The sequence below is a fragment of the Thunnus albacares genome, chromosome 5 (genome assembly GCF_914725855.1).
Source record: "Thunnus albacares chromosome 5, fThuAlb1.1, whole genome shotgun sequence".
NCBI lineage: Eukaryota > Metazoa > Chordata > Actinopteri > Scombriformes > Scombridae > Thunnus > Thunnus albacares.
Window position 1 is genome coordinate 28,593,416 of NC_058110.1, and position 16,564 is coordinate 28,609,979.

General features: G+C 37.6%; 2 protein-coding genes across 3 annotated transcripts; both read right to left on the reverse strand.

Moving 5' to 3' along the window:
* Window positions 1-393: 393 nt before the first annotated feature.
* LOC122981945 lies at window positions 394-6,889 on the reverse strand. The gene is made up of 3 exons (XM_044350826.1): window positions 6,805-6,889; window positions 3,312-3,366; window positions 394-1,156 (listed from the first exon to the last, which is right to left on the reverse strand). Exons 1-3 carry the CDS (start codon window positions 6,839-6,841, stop codon window positions 607-609), a joined length of 642 nt encoding a protein of 213 aa, XP_044206761.1. The 5' UTR covers window positions 6,842-6,889; the 3' UTR covers window positions 394-606.
* On the reverse strand, window positions 6,438-16,139 carry sdf4 (stromal cell derived factor 4). Of its 2 annotated transcripts, none has more exons than XM_044350824.1 (7): window positions 15,926-16,139; window positions 14,314-14,630; window positions 11,998-12,134; window positions 11,720-11,833; window positions 11,410-11,568; window positions 8,821-8,996; window positions 6,438-8,020 (listed from the first exon to the last, which is right to left on the reverse strand). In XM_044350824.1, exons 2-7 carry the CDS (start codon window positions 14,622-14,624, stop codon window positions 7,844-7,846), a joined length of 1,074 nt encoding a protein of 357 aa, XP_044206759.1. In that variant the 5' UTR covers window positions 14,625-14,630; window positions 15,926-16,139; the 3' UTR covers window positions 6,438-7,843. The 2 variants fall into 2 exon arrangements, with proteins under 2 accessions (XP_044206759.1, XP_044206760.1); XM_044350825.1 differs by having other exon boundaries at window positions 15,828-15,940.
* Between the last annotated feature and the right edge of the window lie 425 nt (window positions 16,140-16,564).

Genomic DNA, 16,564 nt, shown 5'->3' on the forward strand with positions numbered 1-16,564 from the left:
ACGAATAAACAAATGCATATAATTGCATTAAAATGGTTTGCTATCTTATAGGTGTATTTATTCTTTGATAATTTCAAAATTGCTCCTTAACATTCACCTTGAAATTCAGTCTCCTTTTGATATTGAAGTCATGACAAACTCTGTCAATATTTAATATTCTGATTTATCACATGGGAGGACATATTTGTACATCACATCTTCTTCTTCACGTTCCTCACAGACTTCAGTTAAAGAATGCAGCACACAGTTGAGAACATGAACACTGCTTCATGTTAACCAGCAGTTAGGACTCATGTTGGATAGAAAACAATTTTAACTGTGTTTCTTCCTCCAGGGTGGACCATGGTGGAGAGCACAGGTTAAAACCTGGTATGAAGAAGTGTAAGTGTGGATTTTATTTGATTCATGACAACTTAACAGCACACAGTCTTTTTCTCTTTAAATACTAAGTTGATCTTTGTGGTATTTATTCAGTAAAACATTTCTTAGAAAATGCATCATTGTCAAACTTGATAGAAATGTACAAAAGATCAACTTAAACAGAGAATAAATCCAACAGGTGTGTCAGATGATAAACTGCTGCTTTGTTGTTTCATCTTTTCTTCATCAGATATCTGTGAACTCACACCGGATACAAACACAATAAACACAACCCTCAAACTGTTTAACAACAACAGGACGGTGACATGTGTAGGACAGCATCAGCCATATCCTGATCATCCAGACAGATTTGACGTAGGTCCTCAGCTGCTGTATAGAAATGGCCTTACTGGTCGCTGTTACTGGGAGGTAGAGTGGACAGGAGGAGTTCTTATAGCAGTGTCTTACAGAGGGATCGGCAGGAAAGGAGACAGTTCTGACTGTTTGTTTGGATTTAATGATCAGTCCTGGACTCTGGACTGCTCTGCTCTTGGTTACCATGTCCGTCACAATGGGATACGCACATCCATCCCTTCCTCGTCCTACCCCCTCTTCTTCCCCTCCTCTGCCTCTAACAGAGTAGTAGTGTATGTGGACTGTCCTGCTGGCATTCTGTCCTTCTACAGAGTCTCCTCTGGCACACTGATCCACCTCCACACCTTCAACATTACATTCACTCAACCTCTGTATCCTGGGTTTGGGCTCTGGCCTGGTGCCTCGGTGTCTCTGTGTCCCCCTGTGTAGACAAACACTCAGACTGCTGAGTGAAGACAGCTGCTCAATCACTGTTCACTCTGTTTGCCAGTGAACAACTGGTGAACTGGAAACTGGAAGTGACACCGGCAGCTCCCTGTGCTTAAATGGACGAAGTTTCACTCTGATTTCATTTGATCACTGACTATGCTTTATTGTTAGAATATTGTTTCTATTAGAAGTAGCAAAATGATTTCCGCCGGGCTGAATTAATATGTATAAACTGTATTGACACTGATATTAACTTCAATTAAGTTTTCTTGGAGCAGAAAGTGGCTGTTAGTTATTTCTTTTTATCAGGATCTTAATGTGAACTTTTTCCTGAAAATATCCACCAGACATCCCAGTCTATTTGACATCAGCTCAGTTTGTGTTAAATCATTAACACCAACATATGTTACTATCTGATGTAATGTGTCTTACACATAACATGTGTGGGTTGCTTTCCCTTCATTTTTCTTGCCTCTACAGGTGATGTAAATATTATTTTGTATCCCATGTTTCTGGGCAGTTTTGGGTGTATTACACTTGAATAAAAATACTCATTCGCTACTTATTCAGTACATATATTCAGAGTACATCACTTGTTTTTTACATGGTTATTGCTTTCTCTCTTTGCTGTAATCTCTAAAACATTTATAACAATGAATTCAGCAAACATGATCTTTACAGATGTTACATATATTTCTCATTCTGTGGTGTTTTACAGTCCTGTATTTCGCATCATCATTTTATCATTAATTAACGCTTAAGGAAAAAATGAAAAAAAGAGAAAAATAAAAAGAGCGTGTCAGGCGTCCGTCCAATATGTTTTCTCAGGAAACAGGACTGAGTACACCTGTACTGAAACACCTGGCCCAAGTTTTTGATATGTTTTTCTGTTTGTTGGTTAGTTTGTGGTAATTTGATGAAACACAGCTGTGTTTGGGAAGTCACATCATGTGAGCAAAATATAACCTATAAAAATAATCAGTGCTCTTGCTGCTTTTAAATACTCATTTTGTAATATCCTTTTTAAATGTAGGCTTAATCATTAAACATTTAAAGACAGATCAAAGAAATACAATTATTAATTAGCAAATTTAACAATATGAAGTATATATTTTTTATTTTGAGTTTTACAGTGCGTAATTTAAAAGCATATAGTAATTAACTCATTAAAATGCAATTACAAATAAATATGTTAAAAGTCTTTAATTTAGTTTCTAATAATTCAAGTTCCACTTTCCCCTATTTTAGAAACCAATGTTGGAGACATCCAAGGCCACCAGGGGCCCTAATTCATCAATATTAATATTTATTTAAGTATGTTTTATTTTCAATAGAAATATAACAGGAAACTAGTATTGTAAATAACTTTGTAAATATATTCAACAGCCCAGTTTCTGTAGGGGTGGATAGCATTTTTGTTTAATATCTTTTCTCCTGTTTCTGTTAAGTTAGGAGTTAAGTCAGTGATTTGTATTTTTGTTTCTTTATGTTTAAATAAGTAATTTTAGGTTGATTAGCTTTAGTTCCCTTTTGTTTGTTGTTTTGCTGTTAACTCACCCTGAAACTACAACTATGAAATAAACATTTAAAGGGCTGAAAAGTCCGTTGTTGCTGCTGTTTCTTGGGAGCTGGGACGAGGGAGTGTCATTTTCATGTTGCGCCAGGGTTTCTCTTAGGCTGGGTCATAACAATACGTTTTTAAATTCTTCTGCTTCTCCCAGTTTAAAGGTCCTTAATGATAGACCCACAGAGGAGTTTTGGCTTATTTTGCTTGATTAGACTTCTACTTAGGATTGTGTGGGCCTGTATAGACTGTCCTTGATTGACATCTCCCCTAAAGAAGTAAAACACATTTGAATCCACTGGAGATAGAAACATGAATGTATATTCAGACCATACCATATATATCTAAAAAACACAGCAGTAGAGTGGACAAAAGAGTCACTAAGTTTCAGTGTATTCTGCTCATTCATCATTCACCACAGTTGGATCAGTCATTCACTATATAGCAGGTTTAAGTGTTTAGTGTGTTCATAATGGAAAAGTGACAAAATTGACTTTCGATTGATTTTTGTGTGTGCTGTTGATGGATAATATTCTCCAACAATGCAATGCACAAAACAAAGTGAGGGAGCTACAGTACTCACCGCTGGACAAAATGAAAAATAGTAGTGGATGGTGGTGAGACAGCTCCAGGAACATCTAAGAAAACAAAAATAACGATTCAATTTTTGAAATAAATTCTGTAAAACAATGTGGACATTGTTTTCTCATATGAAAGCAGTACAATATAAAGATTAGAAGATACTGTACTATATGCTGTATATAGAATAAACTGCTTCAACCCAGGTCTTTTCTCAATCAATGCACCATATATACAGTAACCTCAAATGTCATGCACAGTAGATTGCACAGTCCCAGGCTAAATCAGTCCACTGCATTGGAAAAATGCTCAATTTTCAAGTGCAATAATGTAATTAATTTCACAGTCTGAGTCATTTCATTTCCTTTAAAGTGCAACTGCGTGTTTTATCCTATAACACCAGAGGGTCAAAGTCTGCACAGTGGAACTCAAACATCTAAGCAAAGGAACGAGAAGAAAAAAATATTTAAAGTGGATGGGGACTTAATTATAACTTAATGGTGTCTCAAAATCACACAGTCAAGTGTCCAAAAGTGTATTTCAGTATATTTGTACTTGCACTAATTATATATAATCAATAGGTTAAGTACATTGTTAGTATGTTCAGCACCTTTAAACTTTTTGGGAGCGGGGGGTATTGGTAAATATTAAATGAGAATTTAATTTAAGTGTATGGTAACTTTTAAAATTACTTTCTGTACCATAAAATTAGGGTTGACTATATTTCCACATGATAACCTCATATGGTTATGAGTCATATTTTGGTCTTAATTTTCTGATTAATTTGTCTAACTCAATATTGTCAAACTTTTCATCCTTTCATAATTCTGTTTTTAAGCCCTTGACCATTTCAGATATCGAACGATATGACCACACGGGCAGTGCGACATTGCTTACACAAGTCTTGATGTGAAATGAAATGAGAAATGAAAAATGCCTTTTTTTTAGTTTTTTTCTTCTTGTGTTTTGACACAAAGGGTGAGGATTTGGATGTTAATTGCAGGGTATTGATTTTCTTTATTTCTTCATCTTCTATTGGCACATTTATGGTTTTATTTTCATGCGCTAATAGCTGCTTAAGTTCTTCATGTGTTGATATGTCAGGCTCTCAACGTCCCGTCGAGGCCCCTGGCGGGTCCCCAGTCACATATGTCACTAACGTCATACAAGTGATAATAACTTTATTTACAACATGTGCAACATGTTTATTTACAATAATGTATAAAGAAATTATTTGCAAAAATATAGTATTTTCCTTATTTTCTTTACTATTTACTGTGTTATATTTTGAACATGTAGTTAAAATAGTACAGTTTTCATACATTAATAGAATAGTGATTTATGTATTAATAGTGTGTAAATGTAATAATAGTGTACAAATAATCATATGCTTTTACTGTTTTAATATTTGTTCTTTCTCTATGTGAAGACATATTGTCATAGATTTATTGATCAGATAAGTCTGTGTGCGTGCGTATGTGTGTGTGAGAGAAAGAGAGAAACTGAAGCAGTTTTGAATTGTGAATGAAACATGAAGCCTCTGAAGGTCTGAATGTTCTTACAGTTAAAGGGGAGAGAGAGAATCTCTATCGGCTGATTGGAACCAGCTGTGTGTCTCTGTGTCTGCGTTTCCTTAAAAACAGCAGTCTTGCCAGGAGCGGGGATCAAACCCACAACCTTGTAATCCCACAGGAAAGCTGAACATAAGAACAGTGCTTAAACCGCAGAGCCAGTAGACTAACCCTGATATGTGAAGAAAAAGTTCCCATTTTGTTGAGGAGAAATTGATTTGCCTGAAACTAAAGTTTATAGCCCAGAGATTTATACATCATTAGTGGCAGCAAGATAAGTTGAGGATGAAAATGTTTAATGTGTTTACACAGTGTTTGAAGGGGGAGAGAATCTGTAAGTTTAAGAAACAAGAGGGACCAACTGCAGTTTGTATTGCAGTGAGTGAGAGCTGGACATTGTTCTCCCTATCAATTAAGGTTTAGAACTAAAAAACTAAAACTCCTATGGGAATAATATATACACCACACACTGATAAGATCTGAAAACTACTGGAAAAGCCCTCACTTTGGACTTAAATTGCCCAAAAGTGCAAAAGGTATCACAACACAACTTTGAATATTAAAAGTTTGCTGAATGTTTTAAACTTTGGGTCTGTTGGCCAACATCTATCCGAGCATGTGAGTTTCAAAGTTACAAAGAGTTTTTCAATTTCCCCCCATAGGCTACCATTATAAATTTAAATATATATACACATACATATATATAAATAACTAATCACAGAAATATGTAAGAAAAAATAAAGTAATAGCTTAAACTGTGGAAACACACTCAACATTTTAGAAGTGGAACCATGTTTCTAGCTGTAAGCGTGTGGGACTAGTTGTTGGTGCAAAAGTTGTTGGAATAAAAATAATAAACTGAGAAGAACAAAGTGTGATTGCTGCACCTGAAGCAACAATTGGTTTAGTGTTGTTAAATCAATTAATAGAATTATAAATACTGTACATAAATAGGGCTGAAGTAATAAATTGGCTGAAATGGAAAAAACAGTCTGCTGTTGCAGAGAAATCATAAAGTGAATTTTGTTCTAAGCAATTGTTCAAATATTCAGATACAATTAATGGGCAGGCTAAGACTTCTCTATTTTTAATTATACAGCTTCATGTCTAATTCATCATTCATTGTCTTATCGACCAATGATATTTTGCACAATAAGACAGAAAACAGAAGCATGCTTTGCTCTTGTTTCTGTGCTGCAGTCATCTACGATCTACCCTGAATGAACTCTGGAGCTATTTTACATCTAAGAGCATTTTTAAGTCATAAAAAGTTTAATAGTTTTTATTCATGAGCCTGCAAGTACGAGCAGAAGTGATGGATTTTTACTTTAATCTTTCACTTCAATTCAAATTTTTTACTTTTAGCACAAATTTGGGACCAGACCTATGGCAGACTTTAGGCTACATCATCATTACCAGATGAGGGAATATCTTGTGGAAGTCTGGTGTTTAATTCCCTCCTTTCCAGAGAGTCTACTGAAGCTGTTCTGGCAGCACCTATTTTCCTAAAACCTATATTTACTCACCAATCTGTATACAGCAAATAACTGAACACTAAAGAAATCCAAGTGGTTTTTAATTGATAAGAAATATTTATTGTTTACCAGTATATTTGCAATACACTTTTATAAAGCTGTTTCACATTCTGTCATCATAAATCTTATTTTACAATCCAAATAGTACCAGGGACAGAAGACTGTAAATCCAAACACTCCACAGGGTAAATCTCAACTAAACTGATGTGTTTAATTTCATTGTTTGTCCATGCATTTAAAAACCACGTACAGGTGAAACTGTATGGATTAACCAAGAGCATTCAAACATTAACGAGTAAATATGATGAAGAGTAAACTATCGATCCTTTGAGAAAGAAAAGGACACCATGAAACCAGCCTGTGCTGCCATAAAGCATTCATACGTACACACCTGTGTGAAGTTCAAAGATGCAGCCGATCCAAATCATACTGATCAAATAAATAAATCTTTATCCACATTTTCACACGAGCGTGACGATTAAATCGTAGTGAAGAACAAAACAATAGGCCTTTATCACAGGGGACATTTTGACCTGTCAGACGCAGGTTAAACTAATTATGTTAATCAGGCTGTCGTTAACGTTATCAGTGACACCTGTTCTTTTCCTTCAATGAGTCAAAACATCTGCTGTGAAAAAGGCACTTTGTTGTCATATTTTAATCTGTTTTTCCTACATTTTCAGTGATTAGAACTCTCAAAAGCTTGTTAATGAAAGTCTGTGAAGATAATGTTACTGTAGCAATTTTTAAAAGTTGTTTCTTTTTTTAAACACAGACCATAAATACCCTGTTTATAAGTAGTAGGACGGATAATATCATCATGGAAACTAGTGGACTTGTACACCACTAATGATAAAAATCACCTTTAGATTTTTTTGGGAAGGTGTTACCAGACTCATGATAATATTGATATATCTGTTGTTCCTTTCAGCAGCATTATATTTATTTTTTCGGCTTTTCTCTCTGATAGAGATGTTGGTATGTAACGATGAATATTTACACTGTGTACAGACACACCAGCTCAGACCAAATATCTCTCCTAGCTGCGCCGTCTCTCTCACCACTGCACCAGAAACAGAAAATCCAGTCAGGGTTAAAATTCCTCATATACACACATTTCACAATAGAACACAAATCAATTTGGAGTCGAAGCAGTGCCTCAAATTCACGGAAAAGCCCAACACTCGATATCCATTAAAAACAGTCTTTGATAGTGGACAATCCAGGGCTGAAGGAGGGGTGTATTAAGTGGAGTCAGCAGTGAAAGAGGCCGCTGAGACTAGACTTTTAAACACAGAATTGCACACTAAAACATCCTATCATATCTTTAAGTCGCCCTCTCTCGTCAGTAAGACAGGCTTGTCCCTGAAGCAGATGTAGGATGTCTCAGACAGAGAGAGAGAGAGAGAGAGGATGATTTTTTGTTTTCTTCAGAACTCCTCGTGAACATTTCTGGCGTAATCCATGAGTTTGCTGCCTGTGAAGTATTCACTGTACTTGAGAATCTCGTCCAGTTCCAAATTATGATTCTGGTTCTCGTCTGCGACGGCGATCATCTGCTTGGCTTCGTTCAAAGCATTGTGCTCGTTCATCGGGTCCATGTACTCCTGAACATCACGCAGGAAGACATATCAGAAGAAGAAAGGAGGAAAAAACTGTCAACGACGTTTCAATCTCACTCTGATTGACTGCACAAAGTTGAAATGACATCATGATGTGTTATGAGTCCTTGTTGACAACTTAAAGGACGGTTTAACAATTTTTCAAGTCTGTTTTAAAACAACAGTCAGGTGCCCATATGAACACTGAATAAGTGATGGGGGCCAAAATCCACAGTCCTCCTTCAGTGCAAAAATGTATTTAAAAACTTATCTGAAGCTAATATGAAGCTTCAGTGTCCAAATGAGTCAAATCAAGTAGATATCTTTCAAACATTACAGTCTTTTTAGTGCTAAAGTCCCTCTTTTTGTTGTTATACTTCCATCTCAGCTCAACACTGTCCGAGGAAACACAAAGAGGGAATTTGATGCTAAAAAGACTGTAAATGTGGCAGATATCCACTTGATATGACTAACTCAGACTGCTGAAGCCTCATATAAGGTTCAGATCAACTTTTAAATGTATTTTTGCACTAAATGACTGTGTGGACACACTGTGGATTTTGCCCCCCCTTCACTTACATTGAAAGCACATTTGAAAGGGATCTTTTAACAGCCAGTATGAACAGTTCATATGTATACCTGACTGTTGTTTTAAGATACACTTGAAAGATTGTGAACCTATCCTTTAAAATGTTTTAGCAAGCTGGATACACAGAAATATTGACTGGATTTTTTTCTTCACAACAAATATAGAGAATCAGATAATAAAGGCTATTAAAAAAAGACTTTTCTTTCTTATTATATACCTCCAATTCCTCCATGGTTACGATGCCATCACGATCTGAATCAATGACGTCCTCAAACTCCTTCTTCCTCTCTCGGACCCAGTCGTCATCGATGTCCTGAGCCTGTTGGTTCTCCACAGTGCCAACAGGTAGAGAGATGAACTCTGACAGTGTCAGCTTCTTATCACCATCCTGGTCTACAAGCAAAGCACAACAAACATCTGATTTTACACTCTGTATTTGTTTAGATACATTCTCATGAAGGGCCTCATCACAGGATAATGTTCATCATTAATAGGGATGCACGATATAGGATTTTTTGCCGATATCTGATATGCCGATATTTCCAACTCATTGTGGCCCATTGCTGATGTTGATATATTCACATATTGTACTAAGTATGATCAAGAAAGACAATATATGAAGGAAGAACTTAGGAAGACTGGAGTTCAGGAGCTCAGCATTAAAACTTTAATGAACCTGCCAAGTGGGTGGAGCAGTAGTTTTCTTTGAGTTTATGAGACAGACAAGATTAATGTGTAGGACTTAATCTTTGGTCCACACTCTGGAGGCGGTAATGCACCTAATACACTGGTTGCCAACCGCCGTTATAAACCAAAAAGAAGTTGTTCCCCCCCCCCCCCCCCCAAACAGAGTGATACATCCTGTCAGTCGAAGTGTTTCCTATCTGTGCAGCTGAACTCAGCAGCTTTTCGACGGACTGTTTCACCCCGACGGTCCTGGTGTTTCCTCTGCAGGCTCCACTTCACTCAGCTGACCGTCAGACCCACTGCTTCTTCCCACTTTCACCTGAATAACAAACCGGGGCTCAGTGCTCCGGTTGGATCCACATGGAGAGCCGAGGTTAACGTTAGCTGAGAGGCTAGCGGAGCGTTAGCCGCTGCATGACTGGAGGGAAGCACAGCCAACTAGCCTCAGCTAGCCTCCCAGCTAACGTTAGCCCCGGCTCTCTGTTTGGATCCAACCAGATCCAAGCTGGAGCCTGCGGAGGAAGCACCGGCACCGTCAGGGTGACACAGTCCGTCGAGGGAAGCACAGTCAGGTGGCGGAGGAGAAGGGGACATATCGGCCTCTCATAATCGGCAGAATTTGCAGATGCCGATATTTCATTTTAGAGCTTTTATCGGCCGATACCGATGACATGCCGATAATATCGTGCATCCCTAATAACTAATATTAATATTCAAATACACATGAGCATTTATGTGTATTTAGCATTTGAACATCCAATATACAGATTCACTATAATCCTTAACCGAATCAAAGGTCTAAAGATAGATGATGATGTATTGCTGTACAGACTGTAAAGCCCCCTGAGACAAATATGTGATACAGGGATATACAATAAAAGTGACTTGACTCGACCATTCTGTTTATGACATAAACAGATGAGATATTTATTGACAGATGGTGAAAGTACTGCTAATCGTCATGTTTTGATATAAGTCTATAATGTATATTAGAGCTGAAACAATTAATCGATCTACAGAAACTCAATCAGCAGCAATTTCAAATTTGCTGGTTCCAGCCTCTCAAATGAAAAGATTTCCTTCTTTTCTTTGTCTTCTATGATAGTAAATTTGTTCCGTGAGTTGAGAACTGTTGTTCGGACAAAACAAGCTATTTAAAAATGCCACCTGGGGCTCTGGGAACTCGTAATGGAATTTTTTTACTATTTTCTGACATTTTATAGATCAAACAGTAAATCAAATAATCCACAAAATCATTAGTTTCTGGCCTAAGGCATACCACATAACCTTGATGTCCCTGCCATGTTTCCTTTAACTTCCTACTGTGCCATCTGCTGAGGCAAAATGCCAAAAAAGGTACCCATGACGCCATGCAGAGCTGTTTGTGCAGACAGCGTGAACCGAAAGCAGAGAAGAAGTAGGATGTTTATATAACCCAGTAACCAGTTCAACACCAGCTAATTCAGCTTCGTCAGCTTTCTTATCATTAGAGTGTGAGCTTATGAGGTTACCTGAACTGAGTTATTATATTTACACAAAACCAGGTCACTTTAAGAGCAAAATACTCCCTATATGTAAACACAAATGCAGATATTTAAAACTGCAATACATACATCTCAAATATCCTACAATGTGTATATTAAATTCACTATAATCAGTAGTTTTGAGTTCCCATCAGCTCAATGGAGTGTTTCAGTGACTTTTAGCTCATTGTTTTGGTTTCCCCAGTGACCAACTTCACTGTTTTGACTAACTCTCAGTGCTCTCATCGAATGCTTTAACACACAGCAGGCAGCTATTTTCAACAAAAAAAGCTTTAAACATCCACTGTGGACGACCTCCAACACCTAACAGCAGACAAAGTTAGCGACTAGCTGGTGAACAAAGTCGACCATTTAGCAGACTCATGTTTATCACATGGCCTCAAACATGACTCAAAATGTTCTGTATTTGCTGCATATGTACATAAGCTGCTGTTTGCTGACAACTTTGCCACATCAATTTGAAAAGTGATAACATGTCCGTGTTTACGGCTTGTTTCTGCTGCAGAAAAAACCCAGTTAATGTAAGTTTTAAACACTAAAGCTCATGATTCAGATATCGGATAAGCAAAATGTACCTAGGTCGCGCACAATCTCCTTGACCATGTATTTGAGCATGCCTCGGCTGTGCTCAGGGTGGAGGAAAGACAGGAACTCCTGCTCGTTCAGCAGCTGGTCAGCTGGAGGGTTGTCAGCCTGAAACCAGCGGTCCTTCAGGCTTTCCAGAACCTCCTGAGCTGCAATGAAAAAGATCAGAGAAATATTTATAGCACAGTGAAACTGAGTGCTGTTAGGTATGTTAGATATGTTTAAATGAGATATCTTCCACACATATTCTCAGATATTCTTGAAAAGATTACAACATATTCCATAAAACTCTCTACTTACTTTCCTCGTCCAGCTTCAGATCTTCATTATTCTTTATTTTCTCAGCAACTTCTTTTTCGTTGAAACCTTTGCTGGCAAGAAATTTGATTCTGTATTCATCCCATGTCACGTGACCTACAGACAAAGCATGAATTTAGGATCTGGGTTTTGAGTAAATAGAAAATATATATTAGTTTATGAAGCAGTGTTGCAACACGACAGATCACAAGCGTGACAAGAAAGAGTTCAGAGTGTTCTGAACTATACGTGGACGTGACTTTCTACTTGCTGCCTCTCACCGTCACCATCTGGATCAACAGATCGGAAACTGTTCTTGTTTTCCACCATGGCCTCCTGAAAGTGCTCCTCCGTCTTCTCCATAATCCAGCGCTGCATCTCCTTGGCGCTCACACTCCTGTCCTTGTTGAAGTCAACTCTGTGAGAGGAAAATTTAAAAAAGTTTGAGTTATTGAACTTTAACACTCATTAAACGCTCCACTGAATTGCTAATTACATATTATCAGCTGTAATGACCCATATGATGTAATATCAGTCTGGCTTGTGTCCCATCTGGTGCTTTCGTTTAAAACCTGCCAAGCACCAATACCTTTAACATAGATGTTTCCTGACCATTTAAGGTAAAATAACGAAAGAATGGTGAGGATTTGTCAAGTAGCTTTCTTCCTAAAAAGGGAAAATTTGTCAAGTCAGAGACACGGATTAGTTTTAAAAGTTTCAGTTTCCAGACCTGCCAACCTGTACACATTTTGACATCAAAGTATGCTGGTATGATTTGTCACTCTTAACTATGCAAAAAGCTGGTGGCGCCTGTAAGTTCAATCGTGCACGTGCGGTAATCAAGTCTAACAGCAAGAGGCAGCAGCATCTAGCCTGCTGAAAAGCAGAAGAGGAAGAGTTCCACCAGCGCAGGATGTGGATGTGGAAAGTTTAAATTGCGACTTAAGTTAACGCAGACCTGCCAACCTTGGGAAAATATTGAACATTAATAGCGTTAGCCTAACATTACATAATTTAGCAAGCTAGCTTACTTGTTCACCAGGCATAAATGCAGCAGTAGTGGTAGGTTAGTGTGTAGCCTGAGTGAAAGTGTGCTCCTTGGTAAGCTGTGTTTAGGCAGGTGAAAGGCAAATGGACAAACAGGCATAAATGACCAACTCACAGCATCTGCGGGTATTTTTGTAGACTATCTGTTAATGGTATCAAGAATTTCCATATCAGTGCTTCCCTCAATGTTTTGTTTGTTTGACTGCTACAAGTATGCAAATTATGTACAATAATTCATTGTGCGAACAGCAGTAATTTGCATCTAGGTCGCCGAAGTGTTACTCAAAAAATTTGTGCAGGGTTGGCAGGTCTGCATTTCCCTCCTTTGTTACTCTTTGATATAACAACGGCACCATGACTTGTAACTGTATATTATGCAGAGAAATTGTTGCACAACTTGTTTCAACACAAGTGCTTTCTTTCAAAGTGCAGGTGCACTTATCTGTTTCCTCAAATTTGTTCTTTAGTAAAAGTTTTTTTCTTCTACAGTTGCATTTGGCCTTCAACAAAGTGGAAAATGACTTAACAAAAAAAGTCACACTGGGGTTTCACAACATGCAGTTCAGTTTCTCAACTTGTGTGTGTTCTGTAATGTCACGCTGTTGCCACACACTTGAACCACATCTAAACCCAACATATCCTTATAACACTCATGAGTATAGCAGAGCTGCAACGATTAGTCAATGAATCAATTAGTTGCCATCTATTAGATTAATCTATTTTTAAGAAGAAAAAAAGTCCAAATTCTCTGATTCCAGCTTCTCAGATGTGAATTTATCTGTTTTTTTTAATCCTCTATGACAGTACTGAATATCTTTTGGTTGTGGACTGTTGCTCAGAACAAAAACAGGATATTTGAGGACGTCAGTTTGGACTTTGGAAAAAAGTGACATTTTTCACCATTTTCTGCCATTTTCTGGACCAAACAACTAATGGATTAATTGAGAAAATAAATCATCAAACAAGTTAGTTGCAGCCTTATCTAAATCCAACACATCTTCAAGCAGCTTGTCCTAACAGTGACAAGTATAGTTATCACAGGAAACGGGACTTTTTTCCCCTAAAGGTTTTGTCTCTTAGCTAATCTAGTGCTGAAACATTTGGGATATTAAGTCCTACAACTGCAGTCACACTTCATGCTGGTGAATCCTGAAGAACCTGATCTGCAGCTACACTCAAGCATGACTCTGGCATGTGGGTGCACCTAATAAAGTGGCCACACTCAAGATGGGAGTCGCTGCTTTGTAATTTTATATGTATAAGGATGCATTGTTTTTTTATTGTAGCATATGCAATGGCACAGGGTACCCTAGTCATCTGTGACTTGTCTTGCTATCTTTGTCTTTCTTGAAAGAGAACCACAATGGAAATAAGTTATCATTTAACCTTATTGTGTTATCCTCTACATTTTCAATGAATATGTATTTGTCACAGTATATGACATTATGTGTATAGATATATTTTGATATGTCAATTAAATCAAATCAAAATCTAGTACAGGAAAGTTGTTACTCCTGACTGCAACTCAAAGAATAAAAAGAATGTCTTACTTGGTGAAGATTTCAATAAGCTTCTTCCTGTTCCTCCTTGGCTCCGAGTCCTCTTCGAACTCCTCCATGTCTTTACCCAAGAAAACCTCCTGGTGGAAGTCCTTGTTGAGGTGGCCGTCCATCTCCATCTTCACCCCATTCATGTGGTCTTGGGGAAGAATCTCGTTATCGTCCTTGCTGGCTGGACTCTTGTCTTTAGAGGCTGACATGTTGGCTGGTCGTGCATGAACATCCAAGGTGTGGAGTAGGATGTAAAAAAGCAGAGAAACAGCCAAGAGGTTTCTGCACCAAAGTCTTCTCCAAACAGCCATGACTGCCTGTGGAAGGGTAAATGTAAACGTTAATTTTATAAAGTGAACTTATTATGAAAATAAAAAGGTATCAACTTAAGTTATCTGAGGCAATAACAAGATAATGTGATGCACAGCATCAAGTGTGCTTGTACAATTTTTACACTGCTGCCTCAACTTAAATACCATTTTAATGACTCATCGGAGTTTCCATAATGGCAACACATTCCCTGGACAAACCAATTCATGTCAGCCTTATTACAAACATTACTGTGTGGACGAGGGGTTTGTAAAAATCCAAATAGCAAGAATCAACACAAACCTTTCACATCCAGATATACAGAAATAGAGGCAGGTAAAAGCGAAACAAATTAAAGCCACGCTAGCTAGCAAAGCTAACTTTAAAACTGCAGTTGGTTCACTTACTGCTGCAACTAACAATTATTTTACTTATCAATTAATCTGTTGATTATTTTCTCAATCAATTGATTAGTTGTTTGATCTATAAAATGTCTTGTCTGTTTAGATATTCAGTTTACTGACATAGAAAGAATAAAGAAACCAAAAAATATTTACATTTGAGCTGGAATCAGAGAATTTGGACTTTTTAACTTAAAAAAATGCCTCAAAACAATCAATTGATTATCAAAATAGTTGGCGAGTAATGTGATAGTTGACAACTAATCGATTAATCAACTAATCGTCGCAACTCTAGGTTTATTTAGTGGTCATAAACTATAAACTTTGCGGAAGTGAACGCCTCCAACATGTTGCTACGAGACATGGTGCGTTTAATGAACGCCACATACTGTAAGATTATAACGTTAGTTTAACTGGAAGTCCTTGACATTTAGTTAATATTAAGTACCAATTTCATTATCAGACGCTGAAGCGAGTTGGATGGCGTTCAGCTGCAGGTTCTGGTTGTGTGATAGCATTATCAATGGTTGAACTTTATAACATTTCTAAATATCTCTTTCAATAAACCTCTTTGAAAGCAAATACATATATATAAACTGAAACTACGTGCTCAGAAGGACACCAACGGTTCCTTAACGTAAATAACGTTCACAGTCAGCGTCACGTCATTCTCATTATTTTATAACGTAATTGACTATGCTAAGCGGCTAGCACAGGCAGACTAATAAGACATTAAAACTATCATTAGCTGGTAGAAGTAAACAGTCAGAATATAAGCGGTGACTCTCGCAGAGAAGGACCAACCTGTCGAGCTCGATCACAACAGAGGAAACAGCTGTGAAATGAGAGATGCGAGCAGCAGCTAGCAGACGCTAAGTGTTAGCTGGGAGAGTCAAACAGACCTGCGAGCTGTCAGACTTCAGTTCCTGTACACGTGGCTCCACCACAACGCCCCCACCCCCAGAATGTGGGACGGCTCAACACAAGACAACACTACAGAGTCACAGGTCGTTAAAGTCCGAGCCGATATTCCAGTTTCTGTTAATTCACTCAAGCTGTCAGTTGAACCGGTAGCTAGTTGCTAACCTTGCTCTGGTAAATATGTAAAGCCAACCGAAATACTCAAGTATGACTTCCGGTTAGCACTTCAGAAGTAAACTCCTTACTGACTTAATGTTTACAGTGGTGGAAGAAGTATTCAGACCCTTTACTTGAGTAAAATTACCAATACAGCAATGTAAAAATACTCCATTACAAGTACAAGTCCTGCAAATCCTACTTAGGTAAAAGGTCATAAGTATTATCAGCTTGATGTGGTCAAAGTATTGCAGTAAAAGTAGTGGTTTGATCCCTGTGACTGATATATTATTATATATGACATCATTAGATTATTAATACTGTAGCATCAGTGTATAAGCAGCATGTTACTGTTGTAGCTGCTGGATGTAGAGCTAGTTTGAACTACTTTATATTCTGTTTTCAGTTTTTGGACTTTTTCCTCTAATCTTTGATTTTTGATGAAATATTGCATCATGTGAACA

Bases quoted from the DNA above. Each gene is read 5' to 3' on its own strand.
- LOC122981945 (XM_044350826.1), bottom strand. From the start codon at position 6,841: ATGATTTGGATCGGCTGCATCTTTGAACTTCACACAG. The intron at 3,367-6,804 runs GTGTGTACGTAT...TTGTTTTCTTAG, and splicing joins CATCTTTGAACTTCACACAG to ATGTTCCTGGAGCTGTCTCA. The intron at 1,157-3,311 runs GTGAGTACTGTA...TTGTCTACACAG, and splicing joins ATTTTTCATTTTGTCCAGCG to GGGGACACAGAGACACCGAG.
- sdf4 (XM_044350824.1), bottom strand. From the start codon at position 14,624: ATGGCTGTTTGGAGAAGACTTTGGTGCAGAAACCTCTTGGCTGTTTCT. The intron at 11,834-11,997 runs GTGAGAGGCAGC...CTTTGTCTGTAG, and splicing joins TGTTGATCCAGATGGTGACG to GTCACGTGACATGGGATGAA. The intron at 8,021-8,820 runs GTATATAATAAG...CGTGATGTTCAG, and splicing joins TAACCATGGAGGAATTGGAG to GAGTACATGGACCCGATGAA.